The sequence below is a fragment of the Ctenopharyngodon idella genome, chromosome 2 (genome assembly GCF_019924925.1).
Source record: "Ctenopharyngodon idella isolate HZGC_01 chromosome 2, HZGC01, whole genome shotgun sequence".
In the NCBI taxonomy this organism is placed as follows: Eukaryota; Metazoa; Chordata; class Actinopteri; order Cypriniformes; family Xenocyprididae; genus Ctenopharyngodon; species Ctenopharyngodon idella.
In genome coordinates this window covers 1357407-1385079 of record NC_067221.1, presented here as the reverse complement: position 1 = coordinate 1385079, position 27673 = coordinate 1357407, and the positions used below count along the sequence as shown (strand labels likewise).

At 38.0% G+C, this 27673-nt stretch overlaps 1 protein-coding gene across 4 annotated transcripts in view; it reads left to right on the top strand.

Moving 5' to 3' along the window:
- Positions 1-24219, top strand: part of crlf1a (cytokine receptor-like factor 1a) — a 28604-nt gene extending 4385 nt beyond the window's left edge. Inside the window, exons 2-10 of one of the 4 annotated variants that reach the window (XM_051916297.1) lie at positions 5041-5139; positions 7263-7765; positions 11665-11943; positions 14287-14416; positions 14803-14972; positions 17427-17584; positions 18805-18973; positions 20105-20286; positions 22001-24219. In XM_051916297.1, the coding sequence (XP_051772257.1) occupies positions 7708-7765; positions 11665-11943; positions 14287-14416; positions 14803-14972; positions 17427-17584; positions 18805-18973; positions 20105-20286; positions 22001-22024 (1170 nt within the window). In that variant the 5' untranslated portion in view covers positions 5041-5139; positions 7263-7707 and the 3' untranslated portion in view covers positions 22025-24219. Of the gene's footprint in view, positions 1-5040; positions 5140-7262; positions 7766-11664; positions 11944-14286; positions 14417-14802; positions 14973-17426; positions 17585-18804; positions 18974-20104; positions 20291-22000 lie in introns of all 4 variants that reach the window. The other 3 variants (XM_051916308.1, XM_051916286.1, XM_051916317.1) reach the window with 3 other exon arrangements.
- The last annotated feature ends 3454 nt before the right edge of the window (positions 24220-27673 follow it).

The window sequence follows — 27673 nt, the reverse complement described above, 5'->3', positions numbered from 1 at the left end:
TCAATCTAACGATTGGGTCGTTTTAACTCAGCGATTTGGTTGTTTTAACCCAGCGATTGGGTTGTTTTAACTCAGCGATTAGGCTGTTTTAATCCAGCGAATGGGATGTTTTAACCCAACGATTGGGATGTTTTAATCCAGCAAATGGGATGTTTTAACCCAGCTAATGGGTTGTTTTAACCCAACGATTGGGTTGTTTTAACTCAGTGATTTGGTTGTTTTAACCCAGTGATTGGGTTAAATGTTTGTTTTATTTAACTCAACTATTGTTTAAAAATTACTGTATTTCTTGCTTAAAATGAACCCAGAGTATGTTGGAAATTAACAGTTATTAATATGTTTAATGTATAATAATGAATAAATACACATTTATTAAATTGCTTATTAATAAATGTTCACCTTTTTATTATTATTGTTGCCTCTAGTAATTATGTGTCTGATTTTTAATTTCCAGCCTATTTTGGGTTCATTTTAAGCCAGACATACAGTAATTTTTAAACAATAGTTGGATTAAAATAAAACTGCCCAGCATGTTGGGCAAACATTTAACCCAATTGCTGGGTTTAAACCAACCCTTTCGCTTGATTTGTCCATTTTCAACCCAACTTGGGTTGTTTTTAACCCAGCAATTTTTAGAGTGAAATATCAACATTTGGCATTAAGGACAGTTGCAGTTATTTTGTGTTCTTTCTTATTGCTCAACAAGTTAAAGGACTTTGTCCAGTATAAAATGCAAACCACTTTCACACACTGCGTGCGAGATCTCAGGTGTGCTCTTTCACTGCCAAGAGAATAAAGGAAATGCCAAACAGCACAATGACACAGCAGTTCAGAAGAACATGAGATTGACTGATCACCCTGCATGCACAGCATATTTCCACACAGCCTCATGCTATTATGTAACCCTCTGCACTTGTTTCTGACATTTATCAAATATTATTATATTATCATTATATTTATCATATAAAACCCATTCCACCAGTTTCATAGACAAGGTTTAAAGTGCATGTTTGAGCTGTTTTAACTGAAAGCATATCTTAAAATATGTCAGTGCCATTGTTTTGTCTCAAGATGCACACCAGTAATGTTTTTTTTCTAAGGCACATTTATAAAAAGCTACTTAAATACCTGAATTAAACTAAGGCCTAATCCTGGCTTAATCTAAACCCAGTCTGTGAAACCAGGCCATTGTGTTTGATTGCTTCAGATTCATTGGTAATGTGTATTAAAGCAATTTGTAGATTGATTGGTCAGCACAAAAAAACCCCAGAAAACTGAAAAGTAATGGATTTATATTTACATTTATATATTTTTGCAATTACAAATGGGCTAAATAACCATTTTTTACATGTTTTATGTGCTACTTAAGATGATTTGCATAGCCTGACAACTTTATTGCATTATTCATTTTGTATAATTCTCACTTTTATATTTCTCAATCCTGGATACAATTGTCAAAGTGAGTTAAATACACTGTGTTTGTGCTCCCTCTAATGGCTGCCTCTGAATGACACGCAGCTCAATTGCCTTGAGCTCTGCTTTATTTATGCAGAGTGACTTGTATGTTGTTTAACTTCCAAATAACTCACCGTAATCTTTAAGAAAATACAAAACAAAAGCATTGAGCAAAATATATTTGAACAGTATTTTTTGGCAGAACAATTCGAGCATGTAAATGATCACAGAATGTGTTGACTTTAAAGCTCTATTTTCTTAATCATATGATCAGCCCTTAGGGCTTGAGTCATGTATTTGAAATGAACAACAATACATTCCCCAAATTTTTTTCCTTTCACTAAGAGTATAACAGCATAAATGTATGGCAGAAATGCAGGAAATACTACAGGATTTGCATAACACGTTTGAGTAAGAGGATATGTGTGGAGTAAGTACGGTGGAATGAATAAAGAATTGGCAAAAGAAGAGAATGAACGATGAAATATACTATACATTCTCCACTCATTTCTTTTTTGATTGTCGATGCATTTCACCCAGCACATTGAATCCAGATGGAACGAGGAGAAAGAGCAAGTTAACAACTCCGTGTCCCGTGGGATTTTCGGCTACACATTTGCTCGATCTTGCCATCACCGAGCGTATGGTTGATATACATCTGTCATGCATTATTCGAGGGGCTGCCAAAGGTGCTTCTCCGGCTTTAGAAACTATGTCAGGGGTATCTGTCAGAAATGATGATCTGATTTGTGTTTCTTTGACTGTTCATTCCATGTTAATTCACATTTATCTGTCCTAAAAATAAGTAATAATACATTATAACATACATTACAATATAAACAAAGCTTAGCCGAGTCTGGAAAGGCTTTGACCCTACTTCAAACAAACATTTTCTCCCAATCAGCCAGGATTGTACCGCTGGGGTCAGTGACTGTCTCTGTGTATTAAGAGGAAATTGCTTGATTTACAGTGATTTCAGCACATGTTTCGCAGAGCTGGAGCCTCTCCCAGCTTTCCAGATATTTTTAAGAGGGTTTCTGCGATCGGACTTAAAGCACTGAGGTGTGTTGGACTAAAGTTTACCCCCCCTTGGGTAATCATCATTATATTGCCGCATGTCCAATTTGGGTTCCTTGGAGTGCTTCGAAACAAAGCGGCCAATGCTTTCACACTCGGCTCGAAGAGTCCAAGCCTCTGTCCCGAAGAGAATTCCCCCTGAAATCTTTATGGTGGGATAATTTGTTCCACATGCCAGAGCTCACCCACTAAATCACAGGGTCCTGCTAATCAATGCTTCCCTGTCTCATTATGGTGTGTTGTGCTGTCTCGGAGCAGGCTTCTGGAGGATAAATGTCCTCTTGGATACAGACAATTCCTTGAAGTCTAAGTCATGTTCTGGATAGGCATCACCTAGCTGGGTGTGTGTCCGATCGGAATTGGCCGAGAGATTTATGTTGTAACTCATTTGCTTGGAGGAAGTTCTTGTTTGCTTTTCTGTTTCTAACTATCTCTGTTGTTCTGTCTCCAAAGCAGAACTCTTTTAACACATCAGTCAGATACGCTAGTATTGGAGGAACTCTGCATAGCTAATGTTTTGGATTATTTTCCCATCTTTTAGGATTTAGTGAAAAGTATAATCACTCTCGCCCTTCAAGTTGATCCAAAAGTCGTTTAATGGACTGGATTATATTCCTAAAGACTCAAAGATCTGAGGCAGATGATCGTAAGACCATTTCCTCTAAAATCTGGAGCCTGTTTCTGGGTAAAATCACCACGTGCATGTCGAGTATTTCCCAGCTACAGCTACTTCGTTATACCTTGTTAATCTGTTTCATTTATCTCGAGCCTGCTGAGGTTGTTGTGATTACATTATCATGCTTTATTGTAAATGCAAATTTCCTGCACTCTGTGCTTGGGTGCTTGGTTAAATGCTTGGTTAAAGCTGGATTGTTTTAACCAGCGAATTGGGTTGTTTTAACCCAGCGATTAGGTTGTTTTAACCCAACAATTAACCTAGCAATTGGGTTGTTTTAACCCAGCAATTGGGTTGTTTTAACCCACCAACTGGATTGTTTTAACTCAGCAATTGGGTTGTTTTAACTCAGCAATTGGGTTGTTTTAACTCAGCAATTGGGTTGTTTTAACTCAGCAATTGGGTTGTTTTTAACTCAGCAAATGGGTTGTTTTAACAGCAATGGGTAGTTTTAACTCCTGCAATTGGGTTGTTTTAACCCAGCAAATGGGTTGTTTAACCAGCAAATGGGTTGTTTTAACTCAGCAATTGGGTTGTTTTAACTCAGCAATTGGGTTGTTTTAACCCAGCAAATGGGATTGTTTTAACTCAGCAATGGGTTGTTTTAACTCAGCAATTGGGTTGTTTTAACTCAGCAATTGGGTTGTTTTAAACCAGCAAATGGGTTGTTTTAACCCAGCAAATGGGTTGTTTAACCCAGCAATTGGGTTGTTTTACTCAGCAATTGGGTTGTTTTAACCCAGCAAATGGGTTGTTTTAACCCAGCAAATGGGTTGTTTTAACTCAGCAATTGGGTGTTTTAACTCAGCAATTGGGTTGTTTTAACCAGCAAATGGGTTGTTTAACTCAGCAATTGGGTTGTTTTAACCCAGCAAATGGGTTGTTTTAACTCAGCAATTGGGTTGTTTTAACTCAGCAAATGGGTTGTTTTACTCCAGCAAATGGGTTGTTTTAACTCAGCAATTGGGTTATTTTAATGGGTTGTAGCAATTTGATTGTTTAAACTTAGCAAATGGGTTGTTTTAACCCAGCAAATGGGTTGTTTTAACTCTGCAATTGGATTGTTTTAACCCAGCGAATGGGTTGTAGCAATTTGGTTGTTTTAACCCAGCGATTGGATTGTTTTAACTCAGCAATTGGGTTATTTTAATGGGTTGTAGCAATTTGATTGTTTAAACTTAGCAATTGGGTTGTTTTAACCCAGCGAATGAGTTGTTTTAACCCAGCCGTTGGGTTAAATGTTTGCCCAACCTGCTGGGTAGTTTTATGAAACTCAACTATTGTTTAAAAATTACTGTATTGCTTGCATAAAATGAACCCAAAGTATGTTGGAAATTAACATTTATTAATATGTTTAATGAATAATAATTAAACAATAAACATGTATTAAATTGCTGTTGCATGTATTAAATTATTGTTGCCTCTAGTAATTATGTGTCTGATTTTTAATTTCCAGCCTATTTTGGGTTCATTTTAAGCCAGACATATAGTCATTTTTAATCAATAGTTGGGTTAAATAAAACTGCCCCTCAGGTTGGGCAAACATTTAACCCAACCGCTGGGTTTGTCCATTTTCAACCCAACTTGGGTTGTTTTTAACCCAGCATTTTTTAGAGTGTGAGGTGACATAACAATCTTAAGCATGCACCGACTCTTTTGCGTTACTCATAGACGTGATGCATGAGTAAACTGTTTGGAAGTGTAGCTTATATTTAGGAGCATATCTATCACATAACTTTTTAGAAGGCACATGCATGGAGTTATAGGATAAGAGCAGAATGAATGAATGTGGTGGGAGCTCTCCTGATGAATGGCCTTTGTCCCCTTCACAGACGTCGGATGACATCCCTCTTGTTAAAGCATTGTATGGTGATAACTGGAAAGGAAGTCCATTCACTCATTTACGAGACAGAACCAGCGTGGGACTAACGGTAAACCCGGCGTTTTTTCTACAACAGAATAAAGCACTGCTTTGTGGCTTGCTGACCCACGGGCGAACTTACTGTCATGGTTATTGTTTCAAAATATACATTGTCACCGAATGAGTGACTCAATGACTAGGACCAGATCTCCAGCCTCTCATAACCACCATTAGTCAAACATTAGTCATGACAACTTTGAGGCGCTGGTATTGAATTGACATGAATTTTCCATTGATTTAAACTCTGTACAGACAAAGAGAGAGGGAGAAATTGAGTTTTATCACATTTTTTATGTTTTTGGAAACTAGTGATTCAATTTATTACACATTTTCATAGCAGAGCGATTGCCTAGATGTGAATGAAATATTCCTTTTTTTCTTTCAACTTATTGTCATTATAATTCTTTCTCTATTTAAATGTTTAATTATAATTACATTACATTGATACCTTTTGTTTATTTGCATTTTTTCCATATGAAAACCATTCGGCAGAACTGTATAAAATGTATTCAAAAACTGTTTTTCTTTTTATAATCCATAGAATATTTGAGCATATGGAATTTATAAAAGAGTATTATGTCGTTTTTTGGGTCATACACTAAAAAATGCTGGGTTAAAAATAACCCAAGTTGAGTTTAAAATGGTGAACATTTATTAATAAGCAATTTAATAAATGTTTATTATTTAATTAATATTTATTAAACATATTAATAATTGTTAATTTCCAACCTATTTTGGGTTAATTTTAAGCCAGCCATATAGTAATTTTTAAACAATAGTTGTTAAATAAAACTAGCCAGCACGTTAGGCAAACTTTTAACCCAACCGCTGGGTTAAAACAACTCATTTGCAGGGTTAAAACAACCCAGTTGCTGAGTTAAAACAACCCATTTGCTGAGTTAAAGCAACCCAGTTGCTGGGTTAAAACAACCCATTTGCTGGGTTAAAACAACCCAGTTGCTGAGTTAAAACAACCCATTCGCTGGGTTAAAACAACCCATTTCGCAGGGTTAAAACAACCCATTCGCAGGGTTAAAACAACCCATTCGCTGGGTTAAAACAACCCAGTTGCTGAGTTAAAACAACCCATTCGCTGGGTTAAAACAACCCATTCGCAGGGTTAAAACAACCCATTCGCTGGGTTAAAACAACCCAGTTGCTGAGTTAAAGCAACCCATTCGCTGGGTTAAAACAACCCAGTTGCTGGGTTAAAACAACCCATTCGCTGGGTTAAAACAACCCATTCGCAGGGTTAAAACAACCCATTCGCTGGGTTAAAACAACCCAGTTGCTGAGTTAAAACAGCCCATTTGCTGGGTTAAAACAACCCATTTGCTGGGTTAAAACAACCCAGTTGCTGAGTTAAAACAACCCATTTGCAGGGTTAAAACAACCCATTTGCAGGGTTAAAACAACCCATTTGCTGAGTTAAAACAACCCATTTGCAGGGTTAAAACAACCCATTTGCTGGGTTAAAACAACCCAGTTGCTGAGTTAAAACAACCCATTTGCTGAATAAAACAACCCATTCGCAGGGTTAAAACAACCCATTCGCTGGGTTAAAACAACCCAGTTGCTGAGTTAAAACAACCCATTCGCTGGGTTAAAACAACCCATTCGCTGGGTTAAAACAACCCATTCGCAGGGTTAAAACAACCCATTCGCTGGGTTAAAACAACCCAGTTGCTGAGTTAAAGCAACCCATTCGCTGGGTTAAAACAACCCAGTTGCTGAGTTAAAGCAACCCATTCGCTGGGTTAAAACAACCCATTCGCTGGGTTAAAACAACCCATTCGCAGGGTTAAAACAACCCATTCGCTGGGTTAAAACAACCCAGTTGCTGAGTTAAAACAACCCATTTGCAGGGTTAAAACAACCCATTTGCTGGGTTAAAACAACCCAGTTGCTGAGTTAAAACAACCCATTTGCTGGGTTGTTTTTATCCCAGCATTTTTTGGAAAATTAAATATAATATTCAAATTACAGATGTGAGACAGACATGCATGGTTTGAGACAAGGGGTGAAGATGGCAAGTTCTTCCAGACTCAGTCAATTAACACGGAATGTAATTATTCAGCTTTAAGTGACTATTCATAAAAAGGCAGAAGTTGAAAGACTTGTTCTGACCCACAGGTAGGCTGAAGCTTCGGGATTCACGCGGAGAGGGAAACAAGAACTGCTCTAGATATACAAGACCTGCTCGAGACAAGAGGAGGGCACAGACAGGAGGAAGGGTGGAATAAAACGAAAGAGGCAAAAATGACTTGGAACTGTGTGGGAAGACATGGGAGGAGCTTGCAAAGTACTTAGATGTGTCCTAGCAGTGCCTCAGCACGATGCTAAAAGTAAAAGAAGAGGACGAATGCACCGTCGCATTAACAGAGCATTTGGCGGATATTCTTTAAAGTTCTGTCTTGTGGAACATCCGCGTGACCGACGCGAGCAGCGCCGCGCCTGACGCTGGATCATCGGCTGCACTGGAGCTGGAGTCGCGGTGGCATGCGTGGATCAAATATTCCCGCACACACCAATAACACTCTCGTGTCCTGAAAGAAAGAAAGCGAACATTTCTCGTAAGATGATCTGGTTGTTGTTTTTGCTCCTCTGTGCTGCCGGCGTGTTGTCGTCTTCCACCCGTGAGTACATTAATATGTGTGTGTGTGTGTGTGTGTGTGTGTGAGTGTGTGTATGTGTTCTTACGTGCCTTCTTCATAGAATGGGATTAGTCTCGGAACTTGGCGTGTTCAGTATTGGATTTACATTAGTAAATATAATAGTTTGAATAGAATGGTAACTTTGAAGTTACTTAAAGTGATCATTAAAAAAAATAGTTACCCAGCATCTGCAAAGCATGATATAGATCAATAACAAATTAAGATGTACCAGGTACGTTTTATTGTATTAATACATTCAAAACAAAACAAAACAAAACAATAGTTCTCATTTTACATGGTTTTCTTGTCACATCACAACAATATTGGCTTTTTTAATATTTGTTATTGCCAAACTTGTGGGCATTTTTTCACTACTTTAAGATGTGAAGCCCCACACTCTAAAAAATGTTGGGTTAAAAACAACCCAAGTTGGGTTGAAAATGGACAAATCAAGTGATTGGGTTGTTTTGACCCAACCTGCTGGGTAGTTTTATTTAACCCAACTATTGTTTAAAAATGACTATATGTCTGACTTAAAATGAACCCAAAATATGTTGGAAATTAAAAATCAGACACATAATTACTAGAGGCAACAATAATAATCAAAAGGCGAACATTTATTAATAAGCAATTTAATAAATGTGTATTGTGTAATTATTAAACTTATTAATAAATGTATATTTCCAACATACTTTGGATTCATTTTAAGCAAGAAATACAGTAATTTTTAAACAATAGTTGAGTTAAGGCAAGGCAAGGCAATTTTATTTGTATAGCACACTTCATAAACAATGGTAATTCAAAGTGCTTTACATAAAAAAAGAACCAAATACATAATAATAAAAATGGAACGCATAAGAAATAAAAAAATAACATTAAAAACAGAGAATGCCACTGTCTGGATGGAAGAGTTAGGAAGTTTCAGGGAGTTTTTTGTTGTCCGTCAGAGCGGATCTAAACGGATCTATCCATCAGTAAATAAAACTGCCCAGCAGGTTGGTCAAACATTTAACCCAACCGCTGGGTTTGTCCATTTTCAACCCAACTTTTGTTTTTAACCCAGCACTTTTACAGTGTACAGAAATGTCAAAATTACCTTAGTAATTTTTTATCTCTGAAATTGGAAACATGTTTACTGAAGAAGAGGTGCATTGAGGTCATTTTTGTATGAAAATATTTTTAATTAATGTAATATTTGTTGGAGAACAGCATTAAATCTTTTATTTACATTGTTTTAAACTGCTTGGTTTAACAGATTGGCCAATTGTGCAAATATTGCACTGTATTATAAAAGTATGCTAATGGTTAAAATCTCAAAAGGTCAGAGCATGATTAACCCACAATAATACCCTGACATCATGTTTCTTAAGCTTGTTTTTATAATGAATATGTGGCCGCAGGACAAGGTTCACCTCAAATCAACACTGAGATGATGAGCTCTGTTCGGTGAAATATAGGTGCTTGTGAAAGTTTAATTTGCTTTTAATGAACTGCAGAGAACAATGTATCAGGATCAAAGGGCATAATTGCGTTGTAAATAACAAAGGGCTAAATTATTAATAGCTATTGTGAAATACATTAACAATGCGAGCGTTTAGCACATTCCCCTTACGTGATATTTGCAGGTGTTGTTGGAGGGGAAGATTAAGACTAATTACATCTAATGAAGTATTGCCTCATTCACACCCTCAGTGCCAGGCAGGGAATCGAGAAGTGAAGTGCATTACACTTCCCTCTCCTCTAGTTAACATTAAACGCACAAACGTCAGGCTGACTTTTTCTGGGCCTCAGTGAAATATAAACACAGTTAAAAGGAAGAAAGTGTGTAGACAGAAGTAACCTTTTAAAAGATCATTGCGGTTTGACAACACGGTCGGGCAGGAATGTCCAAAGGGTGGTCCCGCTGTTCCCCGTCTCAGCCGTAAGATGTGCATCCAAGAGTTTCCCTCGCTTACCTCATGAGACCTTGTGATCCGAGACCAAACTCATTTACTATTCAGACACCTGTGATAAATACTTGTAATTGCTGCTGTCATTAAATGGTTTGAAATGTTTTCGAGGTTGAATTTTGTAATCTACTGAAATGAAGCAGCACCATGTGAAGACTAGTCGAGAGTTCATTAGTGTTAAACGATGATTTGTGTCTTTCTCCTTTGATGCGGAGAGAAGATTTCACTCTTTTTCCTCTGAATATGTAATCTCTCTTTTAAGGTTAGTCTATCTATCCATCTTGATGTAATTACATGTAATCAGTTCCCTCGTCACCTCCATTACCCAATTGTGCTGAATTAAGACTTGAGGGATTCCACACTGTCACATTACACGGGCGATAATGAACTCCAACAGGGTTTATGAAATTATAATTGTGTGTGAGTTCCTGTTTGGGATCTTTCAGCGCAGTGATAGACGCCAGACTTCTGAAACACTATTCTGGAATACTTGATGGTTATTGGTCAGTCGCAGCTTTCTACACTCTGGGTTAAAAACAACCCAAGTTGGGTTGAAAATGGACAAACCCAGCGGTTGGGTTAAATGTTCGTCCTGGGTAGTTTTATTTAACCCAACTATTGTTTAAAAATGACTATATGTCTGGCTTAAAATGAACCTAAAATAAGTTGGAAATTAAAAATCAGACACATAATTACTAGAGGCAACAATAACAATCAAAAGGTGAATAATAAGCAATTATTATTCATTACACTTTAATAAATGTTCATTTATTAAACATGTTGGAAATTAACATTTAGTAATATATTTTGAGTTCATTTTAAGCAAGAAATACAGTCATTTTTAAACAATAGTTGAGTTAAATAAAACTACCCAGCAGGTTGGACAAACATTTAACCCAACAACCCATTCGCTGGGTTTGTCCATTTTCAGCCCAACTTGGGTTGTTTTTAACGCAGCATTTTTTAGATTGTATGGTCAAATAATGTTTTAATGACCTATAAACTGTATATTAAACATTGAATCTTGCAAGTAGTAATTTTTACACTGTGCTAGTTTCATATCTTTTTTTGCTAGCACTTCATTTTACAGTCCTGTTCCGCATGTACATACTATTATTATAGCAATTACAATAACTGGGTTAGGTAACTTTATTTTAATGTGATGTACTTACATGTTTCTACAAGTACTTACTATAGTATTAACAGTAAATTATGCATAATTACAAGTAACTAACCCTACACCAAACCCTACACTCACAGCGATTGGGTTTTTAACCCAGCAAATGGGTTAAATGTTTGACCCAACCTGCTGGGTAGTTTTATTTAACTCAACTATTGTTTAAAAATGACTGTATTTCTCACTTAAAATGAACCCAAAGTATGTTGGAAAGGAACATTTATTAATAAGTTTAATGAATAATAATTAAACAATAAACATTTATTAAATTGCTTATTGATAAATGTTCACCTTTTGATTATTATTGTTGCCTCTAGTAATTATGTGTCTGATTTTTAATTTCCAGCCTATTTTGGGTTCATTTTAAGCCAGACATACAGTCATTTTTAATCAATAGTTGGGTTAAATAAAACTGTCCAACACATTGGGTCAAACATTTAACCCAACCGCTGGATTAAAACATCCCATTTGCTGGGTTTGTCCATTTTCAACCCAACTTGAGTTGATTTTAACCCAGCATTTTTTAGAGTGGGATAATGTACAGTCATGTTCCCTTTCATAGTAAACGGCTATTATCTTCTTTTCTGATCATCTAGCGTATCCCACATTGCTCTGATTTAGTCTGTCACCATCAGCCTGTTTGATGTGTTAGTCACGAGGTCGGTCTGTCTCCTCCTGTAACATCATATAACATGAGCTCAAACCAGACAGCCCATAATAACCAGCTCTAACCTGCTCTATCTCGTCCTCCTCAGAGGTGGCCACCATCTTCCCTCAAGACCCCGCTCTTCCCATCGGCTCCAGCCTGACAGCCACATGCTCCGTCAACCCAGACCACGGCGTTCACGCGGGCTCGCTCTATTGGACGCTAAACGGGAAGCGTCTTCCCAGCAGCACCTACAGCGTCTTGAGCCCCAGCGTTCTGAGCGTCACCCTCCCGCGGCTCTCCGGCTCCCGCCAGCGCTCCGGAGACAACCTCGTGTGCCATAACAGCGGGGGTCATGTGCTGGCCGGCTCCTGCATCTATGTTGGCAGTGAGTCTCGTCTACCATATTGTTCGTATTTGCTGCTGAGTGTGTTTAATTGCCGATTGTGAACGCCGTCCAACTTAAATGCAATGAAATGTGTTTTGTGGGTAAGATCAGGGAATACGGATCAGACCTGGAAGTATTAGACGGTCTTTATGATCTGACCCCTGCCACTGGGCCACAGTTGTTGCAGTATTTAATGTTTTCTGCCCGTCCACCAATGAACTGGAGAGTTGTTTAAGCCCCTTAAGATAGCTATCTGTTCCACTGTTATGCTTTTAGCACCTGTGTGGTCCATTATCGGCGCTTTCCTCGACTGACGCGTATGACAGAACAAATGTACCGCATTTGTCAAGTTACATGGAATGGTGGCAGTATGGAAAATTACAAACACACACACACACACACACACACACACACAGAAAGGCGGAAATTGAGAGAGCGAGACAAAGTCGAGGAAGCGAGTGTCTGGTCATTTGGAAAAAAGATTGAAGGCAAGAAATGTAGAGACGTGGTAAGGATAAGTGTGTGTGTGTGTGTGTGTGTGTGTGTGTTGACTCAAGCTCTCTGTGTCTCTGAGGTCTCCTCTCGAAGGTTCGGCTCATATAATCACAGTCTTACACTTAGACGCAGTGTCTTTTGTTCTCAGCTGAATGGAATCTTGGCCCCGTTCCTGAACTTAAATGAGGATGACAGCTGAAGACACTCATCCATTATTGAAAATATTTAAAGTCAACACAAAGTCAAAATTGACCCTGTTTACTTCTGTAATGCACGTTTCTCGTCTTATTGTGAATGATTCATCTGTGAGCGTTAATCCAAAAGAGGTAGAAAAACGTTTCTTTTCTTTTAAAATGACTTATTTTTTTAAGAGACGTTTCAGGCTGAGTTTATTTGATTAAAAAAAAAAAAAAACTAATATTGTAAAACAAAATGTATTACAATTTAAAATAGCTGTTTTTATTTGAATATATTTTTGAATGTAATTTATGCAAAACGGAATTTTCAGCATCTTCAGAGTCACGTGATCCTTCAGAAATCATCCTGATATGTGAAACATGTATTGCTTTCACAGCTGAAACCGGCTGTGCTGCTTCATGTATTTGTAAAAATTGCGATACTTTTTTTGTCAGGATTCTTATGATGAATATTGTTCATGTTTAAAATACATGTTTATATATCTAAAATGTCTGTATATATTATTTTAGACATAGATATATATGACATACAGTCCCGGTCAAAAGTTTGGACACATTACTATTTTTAATGTTTTTCAAAGAAGTCTCTTCTGCTCATCAAGCCTGCATTTATTTGATTAAAAATACAGAAAAATCAGTAATATTGTGAAATATTATTACAATTACAAATAATGGTTTTCTATTTTAATATACTTTAAAATAGAATTTATTCCTGTGATGAAAGCTGAATTTTCAGCATCATTACTCCAGTCTTCAGTGTCACATGATCCTTCAGAAATCATTCTAATATGGACCAGTACTGTATATTAAAATATACCATATATATATATATATATATATATATATATCTGTCTAAAATAATAATAAATATTGATATATAGAATAGAAAATAAAAAACTAAATGTAATATATATATATACATTTCATTCATTAATACAGTTTATTCACTATAGTTTAAAAAATGATAATAAAATATGACAAGATCTCAGAGTTAAACTGTGTCGGAAAAAAATTAATCTTAATTATGTCAGATAACACTTAAGCAAAACATGGTCAGGTCAAAGTGTGTGAATAATTTTTGGTTCCAAATTTTGATCAGTTTTACAAGTAGTCCACTGTATGAAGAATTTGTGGGTATAATATGTCACGGTTTACTTTATTTTGCTATCCTCACTTACATAAATGAACTATAGTGTCCTGCACCCACTAGTAAAAATATACCAAAAATATCAAAAACGTCTGAATAATTTTTGGTTTGACTGTATATACACTATGGTCAAAAGTTTTTTCAAAGCAAGCAAACAAAAAAAAACTCTTACTGACCCCAAACTTTTGAACGGTAGTGATAATGTTACAAAAGCTTTCTATTTCCATTTGTATTTTATCTGTTTCACTCAGAAATAATATTACAGAAGTAAAATGGGTTGCAAACACTGTTCATGTCGACTTTAAACCACCAAACTGACTATTTTCTGAAATTCTGAACATCAAGCTTTTGAGTGATTTTCCATTCTAGAGAATCTGTGTGTTGTAAGTAGTGGAAATCATCAAGTTTTATAGCTTTAATGAGGTGTTATGAGAGGCATGAGTCACTTTCCACTAACTCACTTTGACAGCTCAGTGAAAACTCATCGTCCTCGTCTGTTTTCAGTGCCTCCTGAGAAGCCCGTGAATCTCACCTGCTGGTCCAGGAACACTAAAGACCTCACCTGTCGATGGGCCCCTGGGGGCCAGGGAGAGACCTTCATCAAGACCAAATACACACTCAAATATAAGCTCAGGTCAGTGCCACAGGTCATTCACACTTGTGTTAATGCCTCTTCCCAAATTCACGCCTTATCTTGTTTGTATAGTTCATGTTCCCACATGCCTGTTCACTGGAGGACAGTGGAAGGATGTTCAAGGATGTCTTAAACCAAACTGTCTGTGCTAATCCCTCCTGATGGGCACATGCCATATATGTATATATATATTGTAATTAACATTGGCTTTCATGCCCAGTGAGCAGATAGAATGCAGATTCCAGACACAACAATTTTCATATCCTCATTCCAAGCCATAATTAAGGAATCATTCCCACATTTTACACTGGCTCTTTCCTTTAAAAGCCTTCATATACGAATGCGTTGTGTCCAAACAGTTACATTTCTTGTGTGCGCACCTGTAGGTGGTACGGACGAGAAAAGGAGTGTGAGGACTACAACGCGGGAGAGCCATACACATGCTACATCCCCCGCGACCTCGCCCTCTTCACGCCCTACGAGATATGGGTGGAGGCCTCTAACCAACTCGGAACCGCAACATCTGACGTCATCTACTTGGATATCTTAGACGTGGGTGAGTGTGCGTGACCTTTGACCCCATATCAGACACAAGCCCCAGGTGTTCTCCTCATGGGCAATACGAGAGGACCGCGTGCAACGTGAGAGCGCCACTCCTTGTAAAACCGGGCGGAGGCATGACGAATTGTAGCGGTCCATCGCAGCGTTATTCAGGATCTGCCCACCTACTCGCAGCCCCCTTCTTTACAGACAGCGAGTGGAATTTTTACGAAGTTTTTCGCTAATCCCAGTACCCTGACCGGCCTGGGGCTACTGTTTAGCAATGTGACTTGTCTGTTTTGTTGAATCCTTTGAGTGCAGGCCAAGTTTGCACATAATCTCTTCAAACAGACATTTTAAACTACAAACATGTTAATAAAAATGGAATTAGTGTGGTTAGGACTTGAGTCGAGGGGCATTGCGTCTTGGCAAGACATTAGAAAGTATTTGAAATTAAATTGAAATAGCCTTAACACTGAACTAAAGCCCCCACCCCCACGTGTTCTTAAGAAGGAGATGAGAAATGTTATAAACTTTTACATCCTGTGTGTGTAAATCAGTGTAACTGCACCTGAAGGGGGAGGCAGGGCCATTCTGAATGGAAAGTGCAGTAAAGGAAGGTGGGTGCTCCTCGAAACATGCCATAGTTATGACACAGCCACCGCGCCTAGTGCCTCCACCGCCTTAGCAACAGAGACAATGCTCATCTGACTAATTAAACAACAGCTCTGAGATCCAAGAACACTACAATTACTTGGAATGTGAAGCATTTTCTGTGCTATATGATTTTACAGCAGCTTCACCAAAATACAAAGCGGAAAAATACAGAGCGACTAGTTAACTAGAATAGAATAGAATAGAATAATGGAAAACTGAGTATATTTCATCTCATTTGAATCACAAGAACAAAAGTCTCAGCCTGCAGACCGAAGATCGTTCTTTAACCAGTAGATGCATATTGCATACAAAAACATCACCAGTTCCAATATGATTGGCTTGGAGGTTTTTTGTTTGTTTGTTTGTTTGTTTTTAAGAAGGTACCAATGCAATGAGCTCCTTTTTAGGACAAAGTAATCACAAGGATTTTTTTTGAGGCGGACTAGAGTTCTGTAAGAGTAGGATATCTACTATACTATATATTGAAATAATTAGTAGTTGTGGACGGACAGAAATTGTGATCACAAAATCTATACACATTCTGTGTTTCTGTGTTTTCTTTACAAATTAGACTGCAGTGACACTAAATGAATCCATTTTTCTTTGCCAGTCTATTAGTGTGTTATTTATTTCATGCAGAGTTCATAAACAGGATGCAGAATTGAAATTTGAAGTAGAATTAAACTGAATTGCAATACAAAAGATGGACGGATGGATTGATGGATGGATGGGTGGATGGAATGAGGATGGATGGGTGGATAGTGGATGGATGGGTAAATGGATGGACAGATGGATGGATGGGAGGATGGATGGAATGAGGATGGATGGGTGGATGGATGGATGGATGGATGGATGGATGGATGGATGGATGGACGGATGGTTGGATGGATAGATAGTGGATGGAAGGATGGATGTAATGAGGATGGATGGGTGGATAGTGGATGGATGGGTAAATGGATGGACAGATGGATGGATGGATGTATGGATGGAAAAAATGGATGGATGAATAGTGGATGGATGGAAGGATGGATGGATGGATGGATAGATAGAGGATGGATGGATGATGGATGGATGGATGGATAGATAGATAGAGGATGGATGGATGGATGGAATGAATGAATGAATGGATGGATAGAGGATGTATGGATGGACAGATAGATGGATGGATAAAGAATGGATGATGGATGGATAGATAGAGAATGGATGGATGGGTGGATGGAGGATGGATGGATGGATGGATGGATGGCTGGATGGTTAGAGGATGGGTGGGTGGATAGTGGATGGATAGGTAAATGGATGGATGGATAAAGGGTGGATGGATGGATAGAGGATGGATGGGTGAATGGTGGATGGATAGGTAAATGGATGGATGGATAAAGGATGGATGGATGGATAGAGGATGGATGGGTGAATAGTGGATGAATAGGTAAATGGATGGATGGATAAAGGATGGATGGATGGATGGATGGATGGGTGGATAGTGGATGGATGGATGGATAGAGGATGATGGATGGATGGATGGATAGAGGATGAATGGATAGAGGATGGATGGATGGATGGGTGGATAGTGGATGGATGGATGGATAGAGGATGGATGGATGGATAGAGGATGGATGGATGGATGGATGGATGGATAGAGGATGGATGGATGGGTGGATAGTGGATGGATGGGTAAATGGATGGTAGGTAGATGGATGGATGGGTAAACCCTTCTTCCTGTCATTCCAATTCAAATTCCAGTTCAAGAATTCAAGAATAAGGTATTTTTGTCACAGTGCCTCAGTCTTATTCTGTTGTTTGTTTTTCTCTCCAGTGACGACAGATCCACCGACGGACGTGACAGTGAGTCGAGTGGGTGACCTGGAGGACCAGCTGACCGTGCGCTGGGGGACGCCGCCTGCACTGAAAGACTTTCTCTTTCAGGCCAAATATCAGATCAGATACAGACTGGAGGAGAGCAGCGACTGGAAGGTACAGACGCTCTCCATCAGGGTCCATCAAACAATACCCATCATCCTCACTACTAGCACCGTCTTCCCACTGCCACACCCACTTGTTTTTGTAGTGCAAATTGTGCATGTGAGCTAAAGTCAGTGTCTGAATTCTAAAGCATTTGCAGAGCGGCACAATGATTAATTAGAGCCGCTCGAAAGATAACAGTCATGTTCCAGTAGAATTTGGGCTGTTTGTATTACTTGTCTGAAACGTCATTTCCAGCTGTAGCAGAACAGCACATGGTTTCCAGTCCTCCGGCCACGGAAGAGTCCGGTTAAACTTTAGGGTTTCAAATAAACTTAAGCTTTCGCTGTCCCCATTCCGCTCATATGGATCCAATCAGTTGGCAGGTTTCCTGAGGCTGGGCAGAGTTGAGTTACATAATCCCCCCCTTTACCCATCAGAACAAAATCAAAACATGACAGTGACCATAAAAAGCACATCACAGCAGACGATCCGTTGTTTTCAAAGTGCGTTAGAAAGCCGCATTATCACCCGGGCCGTTCTCAACTGCTTACATAGTCTGTACGACGGGAAATAATTACCCAGCATGCCTGTTACACGCCAACCTGATGATGTTAACATTCTGCCACTCATCACGTTCCAATAGTAATGACGCTCCTCGGATTACGGAGCCGTGCATATTAACCGTGTTTGTAGCTTTTGAAATGTGAGTCTGGAAATGGAGCGACTGATTCAGGGGAATCGGGATTGTAAATAATTACAGGGGCCCAGGCCATTCCTACATTCCTGGATCAGAATCCTGACTCTACCTCTGCTTTAGGAAGCAGGAGGAATCGAGCCTGGCATGGCCCTGTTGATGCTGTCTCTACCCGTGCAATTACTCAATCTGTAATAAGTAACAGATAACAGATTTCCTCTCGGGGTAGTGTTGATGCTCATGTGTGTATGTAGAGCCAGAAGGCAGGACAATTATTGATGTGTGTGTCCCTGTCTTTGTGTCTGATATATGTTGGTATATCCCGCAGGAGCACAAAAGGGGGGAAATTTCTTTGTTCTTCTTCTTTATAGATGAGCTTGTGTGAACTTGCTTAAGGATTTTGAAAGTGAATGGCTTTTTTTCTTCTCATAGAGAACATTAAATATGCCCGTTAGGGTAACGGTGTGTGTGTGTGTGTGTGTTGCCGTTGTAGGTGTTTGATGTAACAGACTGTTTTGGGTGTCTTTCTCTGCAGGTGGTGGATGATGTTGGGAACCAGACTTCCTGCAGGCTGGCGGGGTTGCGGCCGGGCACAGTGTATTTTGTGCAGGTGCGCTGTAATCCGGTAGGGATTCTGGGATCTAGGAAAGCAGGGATTTGGAGTGGCTGGAGTCACCCTACTGCAGCCTCAACACCACACAGTGGTAAGAGAAATATCATTTACGCTATCCTTGCAAACTTTTTTGGAAGTTTACCATGGTAGTTCTTAAAAGAACCAGGTAAATACCATGGTAAATATCAAAGTACAGCAGTGTCGCTTTGCTTTTTGGCAAAAAAACAAAAAAACATTTTAAGGGGACCTATAATGCCCCTTTTACAAGATGTAATATAAGTCTCTGGTGTCCCCAGAATGTGTCTGTGAAGTTTCAGCTCAAAATACCCCACAGATCATTTATTATAGCTTGTCAAATTTGCCCCTATTTGGGTGTGAGCAAAAACACGCCGTTTTTGTGTGTGTCCCTTTAAATGCAAATGAGCTGCTGCTCCCGCCCCCTTTCCAGAAGAGGGCGGAGCTTTAACAGCTCAACAACAACAAAGCTGGAGAATCTCACGCAGCCAAAATGAGGATTGTCAGTAACAATTATTTTATTTGAATATCCATTCGTGCAGATCATGAAATTATAATTGTTTTAATCTTGGACTGGCCTAGCAGTCTTGCAGTGCTACATGTGGGAAATATGAGTTTGATTCCAGCTCGCCTTATTTACAGAATATTTCCTGTCTTATTTAACTGTTTTTGTTATCAAAAATAGCAGAAATTCCAAAAACCAAAACAGAAAAGAAATAAATCTAGCCAGGGTCTCTAGTTAAATGGTAGCAGCGAGAGTTGGATTGAGATGTTGCCTTCGCTGTCCTTCATCATATTTTCACATTTTGGATGTGTCGTGCCGTCCATCCGATAATCAGATACATATTTCAGAGACGATGCTCGGTCCAGCAGACACCAACTAGCACATGCAACGCATTACTTTAGTCATACATCTCCCCATTTTGTGGCTTGCCAGAAAGCAACGGGGGAGTGTTGGATGTATTTTTTCAGAGGATTTTTTCTGAAGATTAACAGATTAACTCCTCTGCACATTAACTCTTCTGGAGCGGCCCACATCTGGAGCTCAGAAACCTGCTGTTTATTTAAAATGGAAAAGGATTTATTTTTATCCCAACTTGTGTTTGGTTGGCTGTGTAAACTGTGGCCTGTATCTGTGATAAGCTTGATGCGTGCACGATTGTCTCTCTGGACGGATGCGTGTTGATTTCTGTCTTTCGCCCTGCAGAGCGACTGCTGACGGGGTCATGTGACTCGAAGGCAGGGCAGCAAAACTCCACGCTGCGGCGGGACTTGAAGCAGTTCTTCGGCTGGGTGCGCAAACACGCCTACGGCTGCAGCGGTATGAGCATCAAACTTTATGATCAGTGGCGGGTCTGGCTACAGAAATCCCACAAAACACGCAACCAGGTAGGTAAGGAGATTTTCCTTCGCATTCTACTTGTTTTTTAACCCAAACCCCATTAATCACGGTTTAAGAGTCTGGTTTTCTTCAGCTTTCGTTTCTTTGACCGTGTTATGCCAGGAATATTTGCTCTCATAACACTGTGAGACTGGATCCATTGCCTTGAGTTATTGGAGTTACCCGAGTTAATTGAATTAAAGTGCTTCTTGTGTTATTGTACTGAGTTTCCTGTGTTTTGCTCGGTAACCACAGAAGTAAATAACACCAGGCAACTCATATGATTTCAGGTAACTTTTCATAAACCATTGAAGTAAACCGGACTGTTTAAATAAACTTCAGTAATGACGTTTCATTCAACATATGCATTTTGTTCAGAGCTCACATCTGTCAGATTCCACAGTAATCTTGTTTTGGAAATGACAGGGATTGTCATTCACTCCAGAATATTCCCAGCAGAGACTATTTGCATGTGTTGTGGTCTGTGTTATACAAAAAAACTAGGACTGTCAATGTTAACCCGTTAAAGGGTTAGTTCACCCAAAAATGAAAATATCTTCTTTCAGATAAACACAATCGGAGTTATATTAAAAAATATCCTGGCTCTTCCCAGCTTTATAATGGTAGTGAATTGGGGTTGAGATTTTTAAAGCCCAAAAAAGTGCATCCATCCATCATAAAAGTAATCCATACGACTCCATACGAAACGTTTCTCAGCTGAATAAAGCAAACCAGCGTCTCGCTAGTAAAGTTTTGATGGATGCGGATTGTAATCAAGGTAAAGATGATTGCAGTGATGTACAGGAGTTGTACAGTAAACTCACGTGAGTCTGTTATTATCGATGCGCAAACAAACTGTGTATGTGTGCTGTCAACACACTGATCGCACACTGTATTGATGCACAGACACATTTCAGTACATTCACCTTGTTTCCACACACATTCAGGATAATGTTTTTATCTGTCATGTGTATGTTGCTGTGTTTAATAATTCTGAATGGATCCGTGTACTTTAGTATATGCAGTCAGATCAAGGCGGTTGATTTAGGGGGTTTTGGCATCTCCATGTGGCCTTGTTCGGTATTGCAACTTGTCTAAACTGTAAACAAGATCTTTGCTGTTGCACTCTACACATACTGTACACCATGAATTCTGAAAGTTTCTGTAATATTTGGTGCTTTGATGTCCATACATTTATGAATTATATGGACTCCTTATATCATTTAGTTATTTGGTGTACTTTTTGAGTCTTCAAGTGTCCTTTTTGGGAAAGACAGCTAAATTTACCTTGAAAAAAAACTTGCAGAAAATAGTTTTGTGTGAATCAAACTTCTTTGATGGTTTACTTTGCTGGGTATAGCAAATGTTGACAAAAAGTGTTAAACAAGACAAACGATGTATGCTTAATTTGATTGAAAAATTTAATCTAACGACAACCCTAAAAAAAACATGAGACAAATTATTGCCAACATCACAGAAGATTGTCTGGAAAGATCTGACTACATCATATCAGATGATCTGCCGCCACGTCGTTACCAATAAGAGAAAAGCCTGTGTAGAATATCTACATCTCTAAACCGCAAATATGACTTTTTTAACTATCATTTTTTGCCATCGCAATCCGTGCAGGAACCCTGATCTCAGATTGTTTTTGAATGGCTATTTGAAGCCTTTTGTGTTCTGGGGCGTTTATCTGATTACTGTAATATTGTCTGCTTTCAGGTTCTTCAAGGAGATAAATCATAGCACGTCGCTCCTGGCAGGCAGAACATTTAACAACAACAGCACACTGTGGAAGAATTCACATTTTCCAGACCGCTGCTTGGCTCAGTGCAAGAAAGTCAAAGTACAGCTGGACTCAAAACGGGATGTTCAAACGACAAAAGGTGACGGGCATTTTGTCCCTGGGACACAGATTGAATTGTGCAGTTCTCTATAGTGCCTTATTATACAGGAAAACAAACTGAATCATGTCACGTGGACTATATTCGTGGAGACAAGTTCTTGATTGTGTCGGGGAGCGATTAATTACAGGTCATAATTTGCACATTTACTTAGATGATGGCTATGCACGAGCCAGACGTGACACATGGTCTGTACGTGGACCTGTGATGTTTTCAGATCTTGCTAACTTCAGCCAACCTGTATGTTAAAAAGGTTCCTCATGGACAAATGGAAAATGCCTGGATGTTTTTCAGCCAACGGTTTGTGTAACTTCAAGACTGGAAATGAATAGTCAGACCATCCATTTTCACCAAAGGTACCTATCATGAATGTTGGAGTGTGACAGTTGTGACTATACTAAAGAATCTGACAGGTATACCTCACAGAACAACTTGCCACTTTTAGTCTCCTATTTCTAACTAGTCGTTGTTGCAATGCAATGCTGAACATATCAATACATAGAAACAGACCTATGAAACTGACACTCACTATATTCAGGATCTACACCACGACAAAGTTAACATGTTGGAAACATAGAGTGGACTCATAAAACGGCCATTTAATGAATGGAGAGGAAAGTTTTGGCCAACCGATGTTGCGGTTACAGAACTGTAACTGTGTTTGTAGCATTGAACTGTTTGAAAATAATTTTATGTATTGAGACATTTTACTGCTTTTATTTTTGTACTGAATTGTATCCGCATATTTAAATTTAAAGTTATGTTTTGTCTCTTTAAGTTAATTGTAGGTAGATTATATTATTATTGACTGAATTGTTAAACCCTAATATTGTTCATAAAATCCTTCTTTGAGATAAAACTTATGAACTTTTGAACTTTTTGACAGAAAAATAAGTCAGTATTTTTGTCTTATAAACATATCTAGGAATCATACAAAGCAAGATAATTCCACTTGTTGTCAAAAGTACTGACTTCAATACCAAGTCGGTACTGAAATTTAAAAAATGTGACACTTTGAGTACTGTTGAGCGGATTTGTAAACACCTCTGATTGGCCATTGTGTTGATGCCCTCAACAGATATGTCTGTGATTACGTGTGTGTAAGCGCTGGGTGAAGAGCATCAAAGATGTCTATTTATAACATGTTTTTGAAGCGTTGATCATTGTAGCCAATCACAGACATATCTGTTGAGCGCTTGAACTCAATGGCCAATCAGAGACATATCTGTTGAGTGCGTGAACTCAATGTCCAATCACAGGCATATCTGTTGAGTGCGTGAACTCAATGGCCAATCAGAGACATATCTGTTGAGTGCGTGAACTCAATGGCCAATCACAGACATATCTGTTGAGCGTGTGAACTCAATGGCCAATCAGAGACATATCTGTTGAGTGCGTGAATTCAGTGTCCAATCACAGGCATATCTGTTGAGCGTGTGAACTCAATGGCCAATCAGAGACATATTTCGTGCCGAAGTCTGTACTTTTGACAACACTTCTTCAGAATTTTTTTTTTTTTTAAGATAGTAAGACTTGTTTTCAGAGTCCACATATGTTTGTATTTCTTGTTTTAAGCTTTAAGATCAACACATTTTGTTAGATGTATGCTTAAACAAGTAAAAGACAATTAGGGTAAAAAGAAATCATTTTACATCTTTACTTTTTACATCTTTTAGGTATATACTCTGAAAACAAGACTATAAGTTAATCTTTTTCCCTCAAGGTTATGTTTATGGATGTTTAGATATTTTTACTTAGAAATCAAGACAACAATACTGGTTTTGAAACTTTTTAAGAAGTACAAAAATTCCAAACAGATTCAGAAATGCCAGTAATCACAACTGCACAAAGCAGAAGTGTTTTGCCAGAGCGTGATTCTCTACAGGGAAGAAGATGAATGTGTGTAGAGCAGTTGTCTGGTTAAATTAGCGCTCTTACACTGGCCTCTTCCACGGTCAGTATTTCACTTTTCCCTAAGTGACACCCACAAAGAACAAAAAATAAAACGCTTTAGGCCATTGGGTTTAGAGTCCTTAACATTTTAGCCGTGTGATTTCTTGACATTCAAATAAATACGGTTCATAAAATAAAATACGGTCTATGCTCTTCTAACTGTAACCATAATCCCGAGTATTATTTCACATATAAGTGTTTGTAAAGTGAGTCCTCAAGCACTTTCATGGTACAGAGATCAATAATATGCTCGGTATCGAGTTGCAGAATGACATTCCCTGCTTTTTATTTAAAGCTTGTGAGGTATCAGACTCTTGGAGTGTATGTTGATGATGAGCAGCTATATGCAAACCAGGTGACGGATCTGTTTAGATGCTTAATTTTCTAAACTCAAAGGTAACTTGACCTACGGCTCTTTAGTGCTCTCCGGCTGCATGCCAGAGGTCAGCTGTAGTGTTACCCACTTCTACATGAGTCTGAAGATACAGCAGGTTAATGTTTAATGTCCGCTCACTGGTCAGGGATGATGTCTCTGCTTTCACCAGACACACTTTCTTACATTTTACACAGTATTTCATCAGTTTAGAGCTGTTTTAAAGCAATGCATCATTAGTTTGAAGCAGCTTCACACTGTTAAATCAGAGTAACGTGATACGGGACGTCCTACTGTAAAACTATGCCACAGAAACGAGAGCAGGTTCCAGACGTTTCATTTGTTTTGAATACTGGTTGAAAGGTGTCCATGGGAACAGTGAGTTTGATGGATTCTGTCGATGTAATGTATCCATTTAATGCTTTCTTTATCAGGGTTCACCCACTAACCTTTTGAACTGTCATTCATTTTCAATAAACAATGGGTCACACTTTATTAGGTGGTCCACATTCTACTAACTATAAGTAACTTTGCAACTACATGTCAACTGGCAGTCATTAGAGTATTAGTAGACTGTCTGCTTAATATCTACTAACACTTTATTTTGATTCTCCCTAACAGACATTCTACTGACTATAAGAAACTTTACAACTACATGTCAACTTATTCTATTAACCCGAACCGTAACCTAACAGTCTACTAATACTCTAATGAGAGTTAGTTTACATGTAGGTGCAAAGTTACTTAGTAGAATGTCTAAAGTGGACCCTGAAATAATATGGAAGCTTGTTTCTGCCACTAAATAAAAAAATAAAAAAGGTAATTCTGACTTTTTATCTCGCAGTTCTGACTTTATATCTCGCAATTCTGACTTTATATCTCGCAATTCTGACTTTATATCTCGCAATTCTGACTTTATATCACTCAATTCTGACTTTATATCTCACAATTCTGACTTTATATCTCGCAATTCTGACTTTATATCTCGCAATTCTGACTTTATATCTCACAATTCTGACTTTATATCTCGCAATTCTGACTTTATATCTCACAATTCTGACTTTATATCTCGCAATTCTGACTTTATATCTCGCAATTCTGACTTTACATCTCGTAATTCTGACTTTATATCACTCAATTCTGACTTTATATCTCACAATTCTGACTTTATATCACTCAATTCTGACTTTATAACTCGCAATTCTGACTTTATATCTCGCAATTCTGACTTTATATCTCACAATTCTGACTTTATATCTCGCAATTCTGACTTTATATCTCACAATTCTGACTTTATAACTCGCAATTCTGACTTTATATCTCACAATTCTGACTTTATATCTCACAATTCTGACTTTATATCACTCAATTCTGACTTTATATCTCACAATTCTGACTTTATATCTCGCAATTCTGACTTTATATCTCGCAATTCTGACTTTATATCACTCAATTCTGACTTTATATCTCACAATTCTGACTTTATATCTCGCAATTCTGACTTTATATCTCGCAATTCTGACTTTACATCTCGTAATTCTGACTTTATATCACTCAATTCTGACTTTATATCTCACAATTCTGACTTTATATCACTCAATTCTGACTTTATAACTCGCAATTCTGACTTTATATCTCACAATTCTGACTTTATATCTCACAATTTTGACTTTATATCTCACAATTCTGACTTTATAACTCACAATTCTGTCTTTATATCTCACAATTCTGACTTTATAACTCGCAATTCTGACTTTATATCACTCAATTCTGACTTTATAACTCGCAATTCTGACTTTATATCACTCAATTCTGACTTTATAACTCGCAATTCTGACTTTATATCACTCAATTCTGACTTTATATCTCACAATTCTGACTTTATATCTCACAATTCTGACTTTATATCTCATAATTCTGACTTTATAACACACAATTCTGACTTTATAACTCGCAATTCTGACTTTATATCTCGCAATTCTGACTTTATATCACTCAATTCTGACTTTATATCTCACAATTCTGACTTTATATCTCATAATTCTGACTTTATAACACACAATTCTGACTTTATATCTCGCAATTCTGACTTTATATCACATAATTCTGACTTTATAACTCGCAATTCTGACTTTATATCACACAATTCTGAGAAAAAAAGTTGCAATTACCTCTTTTATTTTTTATTTCATGGCGGAAAACAAGCTTCCATAAAATAAAGTTTAAAAAAAATGTCATTTTAAAATTTGATTAGCCTGGAGATCACACTTTTGAAAGTCCCTGATATTTCCTTTAAATTATGAATGTGGTGAAAATATTTCGGTAACACTTTACAATAAGGTTTTATTAGTTAACAACATTAGTTTAACATGAACTAACAACAATTTATTAATCTTAGCTAATGTTAATCTCAACATTTACTAATACATTTACATTTACATTGATTCATTTGGCAGACACTTTTATCCAAAGCGACTTACAAGTGAGGAATACAAGTTCAAAATCAATCAAAAGTTGCATCTGTTAATAATGCACTTTGAACTTACATTTTTATTATCTAACATTAGTAAATGTTGTATTTCTAATTGTTAGTTAATGCTTTAACTAATGTTAACTAATCAGACCTTAATGTAAATGTAAAACCAATATTTTTATATCACAGGTTGATGGAATGAAGTACATTTGAGGTGGCTTTTAAAGAATAAAGTGGTTCTATTAGTAATTTCACACAGTTGTTGTTCATTAGCTGTCCATTAGCTGTCGATTACACAGAAGTTGCCAAGGTGTAAGTGCAGGTGTTCTTTTGTACTCGGTGATGGATGTTTGGAAATCTGTTATGCGTAAAGATATTGAGATGGAAGTTCTTGTAGCCTGGACAAGGATAAGGTTTCTTGTGCTTGTACGATTCATTTATAATTCAGGCTGCAGTTGTATCTCTCCAGTGTGTCTAAACTGAAACTTCAACCTTTACTGGACCTCCTTGAACACTCTTGCTGCCGATTTTGCCGTCGGCTCTTTAAGCTAGCCAGAAAATATAATCGGCATGGGGGAAGTGGTGAGACGGCGGCCCATCATCGCCGGCAGGGAACGAGGTGAGTTTGTGACTGCTCATTTCAGGAGATTCATTTGTGCAAATGATTGTGTCGAAAGAATTATTCAGCAAAG